Below are 12637 nucleotides of genomic sequence, written 5' to 3'. Positions count from 1 at the left end.
TATATATATATATGTTTATATATATGTATAGAATGTCTCATTTAATCAACGCACTTGAATTTCTGCGGAACTATATAAGACATTGAAATCTTGTTTTTACAATGTTATGTGATGTCGAGCGAGACAGACATTTTGATTAATAAAATTTGATCATTTTGACAATGGCAACTTAATTTTTTTAACATTTATTTTCGTAGGCATACTAATTACGAACTCACGTTATGAAAGACGTCGAAAATCAAATAGAATTTATAATAATCGTCCTCGTGCATATTCGAACTATCGTCTCTGATTATGAATACGAGAGCAATACAAATGTCTAAATGATCGTGACATATTTGATAGCGACGAAATATTTTGATAGGCTGTTATAATTCGTGTGAACTTATCGAGATCATTCACGATATACAATGTCCTGATTTATATCGATGATTTAATATTTTCTTAAAGTTATTGGTACGAGTATTCGATAAGGTGGACGAAAGAATTATTATAAGTAACTTTCTATTGTTTCAATTTCAGCAAGGTATGTAAATATATACATGATACATGTACTTAATTAATCTTGATGCATATTGTATTATCTTAGTACACTATTTTTTTAAACATGCTGAAATCAAGATTTAATAGAAATACTAGTTGGTATAGGTATTAAACGATTTAAATTAGAGCAATATCCTGGAGGTAACCCCAGAGAAAGTAATCTAACGGCGTTACGTCTGATTTAGCTGGTAATAAGGCCACTTCTTCCAATGCAGCGTTTCAAAAGCATTTGGTTTAAGATATTTCGAATTCTGCGATCATAATGTGCAGGCATCCCATCTTAAAATCATAGTTTTTGCCAAATTGAAAAATTGCCGTTCTTTAATAGTTCTGGCAGTTTTTGTTCAAAAAACTTGTTGTAAACCATATCTATAAAGAAATCATTGAAGAAATAGTTGAAGATGGAATACTGTAAACAGTACTTATTCTACGAATATTTATTGTAGGCTTTGTAGTAACTAAAGCATCTAAAATTATGAGCTTAATAATTTCACGATTTTGGTGGTGTACATATGAATTCTACAAATTCGATTTTGTTAAAGCATTATGCAATTATTATGCAATTCCTAATTATTGAGTCATTTGGATGACAACTATTAGAGTATCGATCGCGATACAAACGCGCGACAGTTCTAAAATTTCCGTGACCTCAAATTAACGACATATCCAATATTTCAGTAATGTGTAATCTGCCACTGTAAGGTTCAGAATAAACAAAAATAAATTCTGCTAAGCGAAACCAAACTCAAACCCAGAAAACACAAAAGAAGTATACTTTCCAATTGCAATTTCTAGACACTTCGCACACGATAACACAATTAAGTTGTGTTCCAATTGCTGTAATCGTCGACACAACTGTATACATTCATACTCTTAATCAGTTCGAGGACTATTACTAGTTGTCTGTGTTTTCAGGTAATAAATACGATAAATACAATCCCCAAAAAAATTGAATTTAGGAAATATTAAAAAAATTATTTAGTTAAGAATGTAAACAATGTATCTAATGTAGGCTATGTGACTCGACACAATATACATTATTAATCAGATTCTCAGATCTAACACCGTTGTTGGCTGGAATTAAACTACACATTGAAGATTGAGATTAAAATTTGATCAATCAAAACAATAGGAGCTAAAATTCCTTTGTCCTCAAGTCAAATTTCAATCTTCAATCTTCAATCTTAATCTTCATTGCGTAGTCTGATTCCGATTTTAAAGTTCTTTCTCTGGGATTACCTTAAGGATATCGTATATTGAGAAAGATTGAATGATCTCGATGAATTGAAATCGAAATTATAAAACATTTTATAACGCTATCAAATCACGCTGTGTCGCGATCATTTAGATACATTATATTGTTCTCTGCATTCGTAATGCAGAGACGGCAGTTCGAACATGCATGAAGATGATTATTGTAAATTCACGTTTGGCCATTTCATTTTAATCAACGCACTTGAATTTCTCCAGAATTATGCAAGATATCAAAATCCTATTTTTACTGTTATGTGGTATGAGAGAGACATATTGATTTGATTTTGGATAAAAGCATTAAGATCAAATGAAGGATAAGTTCATTTTTGTAAATGACAATTTAATTTTTTAAATATTTACGTTCATAGCCATACTCATTACAAGCTCAACGCGTTATGTGATTCAAGGACATCCTATATATATCTCACATTTCTCTACATATAAAATAAGTTATTTCGAAAAAGTAACATGATTACAAAATTAATTATTATTAATAAATAAAAATTTCTTGTAGTTTTATGGAACAATACACAATAATTATTATCAACAGTTATTCTTTATGTTATAGCAAAATAAATATCAAACTTTCACTTTCTCTATAAAATCACAGTATAGTATACCTAAAAACGTATAGAATAACATATTAACATTCTTTATTTTATATTCTGTATTATAATACTTTTTATTAAATGAATAAGTAAATACAAAATTAACTCTAGTATGATATTGTTATTTTTGGTTACCTTCCCGACCGCAACCAGGGCCTGTGAAACCTTGCAACTTTGTCACGCTATATCTCTGGATTAAATACGTATTTTTTAACTTAAAACGTGTAAAATTTATACCTCGAAGTCAGACAAATACAGATAAATATGAATCAAATAAATATTTTATTTTCAATTAATTACAATGCTTCAAAGAAATTTTATTGGAAAAATTCGCAAACAATTGATGAAAAAATACTTCGGATAAAAAATTCTCAAATTTTTAAATTTAATATTCAAGCCCGTAGGATTTTTTTAGTTGATCCTTTGGACTATCAAAAAAAAATAATACAATACGAATCGCTCAAAAAAGTAATAATTATTTAAACTATCGACATTTTTGAAAAATTTACATATTTTAAATTTACAATTAATAAATAACATTTTATTATTAAAACAATATAAAAGAGTAATAATATAAATAAATAAAGAATTGTACGTGTATAAATATTACTATAGTATTATAATTAAGTTTAAGATTTTTAATTTACAGGATGATGCAACACTCACTTTAAAGCGAAATCCGCCCCGAATCTCCGAAAACTGACAGAAATTATAAAATTTCTACTATTTATTATATTGAAATATAATTCTTTTTAGTTCTACATTTTCGTGTACTTACTTTTATACTATTCAAAATCCAATATATTTAATAAAAAATAAAGGGATACCCAGAATGCCGAAAACTTACAAGTTAATCACATGTAGGTTCTAAGTATGCATTGGGGATCCCCCTCTTTGAACTTTCGTGTACATATTCTTACATCGAGAATAATGCAAAAAAAACCCTTGCAGGTTTATCATATCTGTGGACAGTTAAAGTTTTTTTTTCAGCTTCAATCTGGATCTTTAAATTATATTATAAAAAAGTTACAGTAATATAAAAAATCGCATAGAGTACGTTGAATTTATGAATATCATACTAGGGTTAATTATTTAATATCAGTTATCTGTATAAATAAATTTCATTATGTGCAATTCATTAATTTTTTCATTCTTTACTTTCCTTTAATTGCATTCTTATATTATATCAAAATAATATAAAAAGTATTTATTACAGTAAAACAAATCTTTTTATTTTCATAAAAAATACATTTTTGGCTTTTTGTAATCTTATCCACTATTGAAAATCATTTTACCTCCATATGGAAACAAGATAAAGAAATTGACATGTCCTTAAAAAATATAAATTTCGAAAAATTCTAATTTATATAACAACAATATTAAATATTAAATTTCATAGGACCATACATGTGAGAATACAATCAATAAGAAATAAATGCCTTTAATAGTTTAGGCTGGATCTTAAGTGCTCTCTTGTATAATTCTATGTGAATTTATATATTATATTATATTATATTATATTATATTATAGGTGTAGTAAAAAGAAATTATTTTTCCATTCAATTTCATGCAAAAATAATGGATTTCTTGTTATTACACCTAATATATTATATGTAGTCCTTTAAACTATATGCCGAAATGATTTTGTGGTTTTGAAACGCAAACTCTACTAAACTACTGCACTAATACCATGAGTTAAATGATTAACATTTTAATAAGATGCTCTTACGCATCTTAGAATGATCTCAATAATATTGAATGATATTAAAATTGATAAATAGTTAATTGTTTGCAAAAAATATTACTAAAGTCAATAATCTAAAGGTTTAAGACGCTCGCATGGAATGTTAGAGATCCGGATCCAATTCCCGGCTGAAGTAATATTCTTCACAATAAGAATTATTTACAAATTTTAATATGTCATTCAGCATTATTAAGATCGTTTTAAAATGTGAAAAAATCGAATTATTCAATTGCTTGATGTTACTGCGTAGTTAATAGAATTTGCTTTTCAAGACTGAAAAATCATTTCAGCACGCAGTTTATATGCACACAAACTTGCCACATATGTATAAAGAAAAATTATCCAATCGTATTTTACACATGTATGGTAGAAATGTAATTGGATAATTTTCTTTATGTATATGTTTATGCTGTATGTTTATGCTAAGTTTGTGTAAATATATCCTTAAGGACTACATATATAGTATATTCATAGAATTACAATAGCACTTAAGAGTTTAGTTAGATTATTAAAGGCATTTAGTTCATATTATTTAACAACTTTTTAATTTTTATGAATGATAATTAAGACTATAATGAATTTGAAAAAAAATATTTTTTTATCTCATCACAGGAATTTAATGCATAATGAAAATATTTATTATATTTATTATATTTATAAATATTTATATTATATTTATATTATAAATATTTATATTATATTTATATTATATTTATATATTATGCTTTTACTTAAATGCATGATGCATGGTCATGGACTTGCTATTGTAATATTTATGATTAGACACTATTAAATTTTTACGTTTTTTTAAATCTTAATTGTAGTCGCCAGAAGTTAGTCACCTGAACATGCCAGAATGTTCGTCAGAACTATGAAACTTTAAGAATATTTCTATAGAGCTGCTATTTACAGCATCATTGTACAGTGAGATCAAGTAAGATAGCACGATTTTTTCTCTTGCGGTTTGGAAAAATTTTTATGAAAAATAGCTGTCACTTCAGATAATCAGATTCTGATTAGAGAGCCTCTAATTACATCTGATTATTTTAATCTCATCATGGATTTACATCTCTTTCCACTACTTTTCAATATGTATAAAATATTCAGAATTCACATTCATGGAATATATAATACAATTCTCTGTGCCAAAAGAATTAATTTTTCCTCTGACAAAAATATATTCAAATATTTTTTCTCTTACTGTTTGACATAGAAAATTATGTTATGTTATTAAAGAATCATAATATTCCATGTAGATCAATTCTCAGATATTCTACATATACACAATACCTATCATTTTCCTTGATGTTGAGTTCATTATCCAATAAGATTGCTTTCAGTGCCTCAATTTCATCAGTCACTCTGCAAACATCATAAACATTAAAACAATGGAATTTAAATACAGCCTAATTTAAAATAATTAAATCTATTTAAAATAATCAAAATTATTGATTAAATAAATCTATTACAAGATGTATAAAGATGTGATAAAGTACTATGTTACTTTAGATGTAAAGGCACATCCATTTAATAATTTGCATCTTTATTTAGATCAATAAAAGATTGGCAGATATTTCCACTTTTCTTTTTCTCATACACAACACAGAAATATATGTTCTGTAATATGTTCGTTTAAATAAAGTAAATGTTATGAAAATAATTAACGAAAGGATAGCAATAAAAGTAAAATAATTATGTTAATGATGAGTCTATGCGGCATATGGACAAAAATATACGAACAAAATCGTTAGAAGATACATATTAAATATAGATTAAAAAACGAATCGATAAAACGTAATCGAAAAATATCTTTCAGGACGACCGAAGTGACTTTATTCAATCGAAGTAACGTCGCGAATTTCGAGAGGGATAGATGTCAGATCGGCTCACGTTTAATTATCAATGATTGTTGACGATAGTTACCGTTCATCCACCATCACGTCCGACATCGTTTCTTGTTCGAGTGAACGTCACCAAAAAACTGTATTTCTTTCTGTAAAAGACGATTTCTTTCGCGGATAAACGCTACTTGCTCTCACAAACTATACAAACTATACGACACAATCACGGTGGTGAGAGCGTCGAATACGCTATATGATACGCGTCGATATTAGATGCATCCAGAAGCACAACTGCTCACTGAGCGCTCAATGAGCTCTTATATCTGTTTGGTCTATATTTTTCGATCTAATGGAATATGCCAATCAGATGCAAGAGCTCACTGAGCTCAGTGAGCGGTCGTGCTGGATCTCTATTCTCGAAAAATATCGCATATAGAAACTAAGGAAATACTATAGTATGCGTTACATATACTATAGCATTTCTCTAATTTTTCGTATGCGATACTTTTCGAGAATAGAAGCTTTGAATGCACTTATTGAAATTTTTCTGTAGTACAGCTAGTACAAGCCGATCAGCATCATTGGCTCGCCTATTCGCCAATCACCGTTCACCAATTATGGGCAGCGGCAGACTGTTCATTGGTTCAGCGTCGCGCTTATCCTCTTGATAATTGAAAATTTACCTAATGTCCGATAAGAGGATTGATTGTAGATTTTGAAAATTTACAGAAATGAGCAAAGATACTTGACCAATTAATAAATTATGAATATTCTAGTGAATTTGCTTATTTTTATAATTTTTACTTCATTTGAAGATACACAATTGACTCCCACCCGTACAGCACAGAAATATTGCAGAAATATTTCATTGCAAGATTGCAAAAATACGACTTATAGCTATTAGACTTATAGAACTATACATAGATATGTCGCAGTACAATATATATTCCTAATATTATATTATTCCTAATATTATATTATTCCTATATTATAATAGACTGCTCTATAATAGAATTCTTTTTATCTTTCTGATTAATTAGCGTATTTGCAGTGTTAAATGAATCGCGCGCGCGCGATTCATCCCAGATTGATACAAAAATAATTTTAAAGTATTAAATTTTAATTTTCAATTGAAAAAATAGATCTTTTTTAAATCTGTTAGATTAATTACAAATTTGAATTTCTAATAAACTTTAAAATTATGTATATAAAAATTTAAGGAACTATACTTATTAAATATTAATAGATAAAATTTGAAATAGTTCCTTGAGTTAAATAACATTTTGTTACATTTAACTTACTTTTTAAGTATCAAAATGTATTATTTTAATTCAAAACTATGTAATTAAAAAAATGACTTTATCAATCCAATATACACATATTACAAATGATTGAATTGCATTAGTTTTAAACTTTGAAATAATTAAACAGCGTTTATGCTAACGTGTACTCAACAATTAATAAAACTAAATTTAAGTCAAATTTAATATATTTATTAAGTTAAACTATTTAATTCCATTATTTTAGTTAAATTAACATATATTGAGTAGAAGCAGTAGCACTCCATAGGAATAATTGGATATAATTTGATATTATTATAAATTTAAGAGGATTCTAAAGCCTTCTGTTTTTACCACGTAAGCACTTCATGTTATATAATTATAATTTTTGTATAAGAAATACTTTTTTTCTTTTTCACCGATTCGAAAATCCTTTTTCAGGATTAAAGTATACACATTAATACGTGTCTGGAAAGTGGAATCTAGTGTCAAGAACGATCAAAAATTTCAAAATTGATATATTTTTTACCATTTCTTACTGTAATATGATGTCTCAGCTGTCAAGTCATGACAACATTTGCTTGATATGGAAGTTTTGCAATCTATACATACGAAATAGTTCCCAGACACATAGTTTACACGAACGAATAACGTCGAGTTTTTAGAATTAGACTTAGACACGACGAATTTATGATATGAAAATTGATACGTACATGTGACTGCGTGTCATAAGTTGCGTGAGATATTGCTGTAATAATATGAAAGGACATGTCGATGTGCGGCGCGTGACGCGACTTCTGGTGTTTTCGTCGGAGTTTGAGTTCTTTGCTTTAGGATCAAAAAAGGATATAAAAATGTCTAAACTTTAATTTAGATAAATGAAAGCTCATTATAAATTTTCACAATTTTTGTTTAAACAAAATTTATAGTGCTACTTTACTTGTATCGTGTCTACTATGATTTAAAAAAAAAGATAATATCAGATTCAAAAAGATTATATCAGAACAAAATTTTAACTTTAAGAATCTATTTTTTGAATTACGATACGATGATTTTTAATGATGATATAATTATGAGCAATTAAGCTATTTTTACTTAATCTGATAACTAGAACTAGAGATAAAATTTTCTCTATAAAATCTAATTTTCTAAAATTTTCTAATTTTCTAAAAATGTTTTTAAGATTTTTTTATTATTCCAGTTATCAGATTAAGTAAAAATAGCATTTGGATCTTAATTGCTCATAATTACAATATATCATCATTAAAAATCATTGTATAGCAATTCAAAAAAGATATTACCATACATATCATGATAGTATCATAGATAGTACCATACATATTATATTAGACACAGTTCCTACAAAGAAAATTAAATTTATAGAAGTATGTTTAATACAATAATTACATTTCAAATAAGCTATATAAAAGTTGTGTGAATAAAATTATTTGTTTTTTTGTTTAATAACATATTTTTGTAGTTTATTTATTTTATTTGTAATTATTCTTATTGTTAAAAATTAAAATTTAAAAAATAATTAAAAAATGTACATTTTTCTTTTATTAGTACTTCAAATATTCAAATTAATTTATGTAAAGTTTCATTGCGATTCACTGATGATTAGTTACAAAGATATAGAACAAATAAATATTTTATTTATTTATTGGACTAATTCATGCATTGCAATGTAACTTTACGTAAATAATCTTCAATACATAATAATTATATATTAAAGATTGAGATTTTTTTTATCATTTATTTTATAATACATTTCCACATATTTTTATTAGAACACAGATTTAAAAAATACTATTTATTAAACTAACATTACTTATGATCCAAATAATAAACCGTCACCAAATTTGTCAAATTTGTTATTTTTAAACGTTTTTTAGAATAATTTGTAATTTTTTCATAATTTTGTTATCGTTTTAAAAATATGTAATGATGAATATGAAAATAAATCATTCTTAAATATTATGATGTAATAATAAAATTATATAATAAATATTTATGTCGCAATAACATTTTGTTTATTTTCACACATGTGGCCCATACACCACTGACCAACGTATATACGATTGTTTGCTCTGTCCACCAGAATGCCTTTACCATGTCGAAGACCATCCACAAAGTCGCCTTCATACCAACAATTATCGTTCCATTTCAGGGAACCTTTTCCCTGAATTTTATTTTGTTCGAATTGGCCCTGCATAAGTCTTTAAATTTATTCTTGCTAATATTACTAACAGTTTTTTAAATGGTTATTAACATCAAATAAAGAATATATCTTATTAGATATTTATTAGCATCAAAAATTATTAAATTGCTTGTCAATTTAATTATAATCCTAATATATTTATCGATACCTTATATTGAACACCATTATGCCATGTATAGGTTCCTTCACCTTCCATCATTTTCCTGCTAATACGACCGCAATAAGAATTATTGTTGTAAAACTTTATGTTTGCAAATTCATCCGGTAATGAAAGTTTCCATGGAATGATTATTTTATTCTTTTCTTTTTGTTTTTCCATGAACAAATAACCATTTTTATTGTAATCATCAATTTTTTTATTTCTTTCTGTAGTTTCAGCATCGTTCTGTTTCAATCTTATCGGAAATTCTTTTTGCAAAAAATATCCGTCCCATCTGTATTGACCAAAATGAATTAATAATGTAATAATAATTTTTAATTGTATTATATATTGCATCATATAAAATATACTGGACTACAAAAGCTGGAAGTATGTTGTTATATAATGAATAGATAAACTCTTGTTTAGTCGTATATTTACGGCGTTTTTCAGCCAATACATCTTCGAATAGTAATTTGTCTTTCTTAGTTTTTTCGATTTCTATCGAGACTATATCTTCCTCAAATAAATCTTCTTTATGTTCTTTATCGTTTTCCGTTTCATCAGGAAGAATTAAAGCTTCTGTTTTTTTTCCACACTTACGTAAAATTTCTTCCTGCAATGAGTTCATGTCTAATTCTTTTATCATATTTCATGTTATTATTTATATACAATTAATTAAATATATACAATTAATGATAATATATATTTGTATATATGAGAATCATGAACGAATCGTGAATATAATCTTATTGTTTTTTACATCACAAATAATACTATATTCATGTGATATAAAATGACGTAATAAAAAAATGTTATTTTTGTAGATATTTAATGAAGAAGTTATGAGTACTGACTGATAATTTTTTTCTTACGTTTAATTTATGAAGAGAAAATATATACACGTTTATACATATAAAACACAAAATGCTGAAAAAGGAGCAAAGAACCGTAAGATTACATTAATTTATACATGTGTGTTTTAGATATAAATTATATGTTTTTTTAAATATAAAACATAATATTTAAAAAACCTAAAATGTTTATTACCATATAATTGCATCACATATATTTTTATAAATATTTGATTTAAGAAATACATATTTTATTATTATAAAAATAATGTATGGAAATAATAAAAATATGGAAAAATATTTTATTTTTAATCTGTAAAATAAATAAGTACTACTAAAATATAAAAAATAATATATAAGTACTTGTTAAAATTTAATAGTATATAATTTTTAATGATTACTTTTTATAGGATTTTTTTTCTTTTATATTACAGTTTACTTCATCTTCTTATAATAATGAAGATGAAATTATTGAACCTTCTATATTTCATATTCCAGCAGTGTATAGTGATAAAGTTAAAATTCATGATTGGTTAGTACTGCAATTTATTATTATTTATTAAAATAAACCTAATAATGCAACAAATATTCAATAATTAAAATCATCTGTTAATACTTTAAAGATAATGTATGACAAATATTTTTTTATCTACTTTTAATTAGGTTATATTTAATTAAAATTTTATTTAAGAAATAAAATTTAAAATAAAATTTTAAATTTTATTTTATTTAAGATTTAAAAGATATTTAATCTTAAACAATATAAATGTTATAATAAACAATAACATTTAATATTTAATGTTTATTGCAAAACGTTTTTGATTTTTTTTATATACTTTTCTTATATTCTTTCTTATATTACAAATTATATACAAATCTTCTAACTTTCTAATTAAATTCTAATTAATTCTCTAAACGATCCATTTATTTCTGTAAGAAAAAACTTTTACGTGCGAGAATTCATTTTTTTTACTGAAATCTTTTACAATAAAATAATTTTTTAAATAATAATATGCTTATTATTTACATAAATTATGAAACAATTGTATATATTCAAGCTTATTTACACACGTATTTATACATGTATAAGGAAACATGGGGAAGTAGTTACCGTGGAGAAAACCATTGTTAATCATAGCAACGTAGTATTTTATTTCACATCTTACAAGAATACTCACGTTTTTGTCTATTATTTGACATAGAGAGTAATTATGTAATTATGTAATATTTAAATTAATTAGCTGATAATAACTATTATTTAAAAAAATATTACTTTGCATCAAGATAAATCTTTATTGTTGTCAGAAAAAATAGAAAAGTAAGTATATGTACATATAATATATGTAATGTATACAATACGTATATATATTTTTTTACTGCCGTTAACTAATTAAGAGTAAAGTGATAATTATTTCCATAGTAAAAAATGTTAAATGTTATAATTTATATTAATTTATATTAATTTATATTAATTTATATTAATAAACGGTTTTATAGCATATTATATTATAATATTAACTAATATAATTTAATATTATAATATTATGGTAAATGTGTTTGAATTGTGTTTATGTTATATTTAATATTATGTACCAAATATTTAATATTTAAGTAAATTTAATTCAAAATATAAAAATATAAAAAATTGCATTTAAATGAAACTCAAATTTCTCAGTGTTTTCTGCTTGAATTAATTAACAGGCAAATGAAAATTTTGTCGGAGCCTAGAGATAACGTGCACATATTTCCACCGGATGGGAATCTTCACAAATCCTCATATCGAAGATTTGGTCCCGAAAAAGAAGTTACTGGAATTTCAGAGACATCTGCTATGTTATCGCAAATTAAATTAAAAGACGAATATAAGCCGATTGCTTGTCCACGACGTAGTTTACTCACAATGCAATCGCTCGCTTCAGCAGAGTATGTATTCCTTACGTTTATATTTCAAAAAATATCATGGATAAATTATATACAAATACATATATTTAAAAAATATTTTATTTTGTCAATAAAATTTTCATTTTTGAAGGACAATTAATCTAAAATTTTCCATTGTTTTTTATCTTTTGATATGAAGAATAAAAGAAATTGCAAAAAATTCTTTCTCTTTATAATGTTATTCTATTAGGTGTACAACTTTGCTTCCGCCG

General features: G+C 25.4%; 3 protein-coding genes across 3 annotated transcripts in view; 1 reads left to right on the top strand and 2 right to left on the bottom strand.

Annotated features, from left to right (window-relative positions):
* The window catches only part of LOC105627866 (E3 ubiquitin-protein ligase RNF25), a 10654-nt gene extending 4556 nt beyond the window's left edge, over nt 1–6098 (bottom strand). Inside the window, exons 1-2 of the mRNA XM_012209142.1 lie at nt 6073–6098; nt 5440–5511 (exon numbers count right to left, since the gene is read on the bottom strand). Coding sequence (XP_012064532.1) covers nt 5440–5511; nt 6073–6098 — 98 coding nt within the window. The remainder of the gene's footprint in view (nt 1–5439; nt 5512–6072) is intronic.
* Nucleotides 6099–8616: 2518 nt separating this feature from the next.
* Nucleotides 8617–10261, bottom strand: LOC105627865. Its single transcript, XM_012209141.1, has 4 exons — nt 10002–10261; nt 9640–9925; nt 9316–9479; nt 8617–8629 (listed from the first exon to the last, which is right to left on the bottom strand). The coding sequence occupies exons 1-4, from the start codon at nt 10259–10261 to the stop codon at nt 8617–8619; spliced, it is 723 nt and encodes a 240-aa protein (XP_012064531.1).
* A 296-nt stretch (nt 10262–10557) lies between these two features.
* The window catches only part of LOC105627864, a 9444-nt gene continuing 7364 nt past the window's right edge, over nt 10558–12637 (top strand). The window contains exons 1-3 of the mRNA XM_012209140.1: nt 10558–10581; nt 10919–11016; nt 12186–12407. Of these exons, the coding sequence (XP_012064530.1) occupies nt 10558–10581; nt 10919–11016; nt 12186–12407 (344 nt within the window). The remainder of the gene's footprint in view (nt 10582–10918; nt 11017–12185; nt 12408–12637) is intronic.

This window comes from Atta cephalotes, assembly GCF_000143395.1.
Source record: "Atta cephalotes unplaced genomic scaffold scaffold00010, whole genome shotgun sequence".
Lineage (NCBI taxonomy): Eukaryota > Metazoa > Arthropoda > Insecta > Hymenoptera > Formicidae > Atta > Atta cephalotes.
Note: the sequence above shows the minus strand (reverse complement) of the source record. Positions and strands in the feature narration are given on the sequence as shown.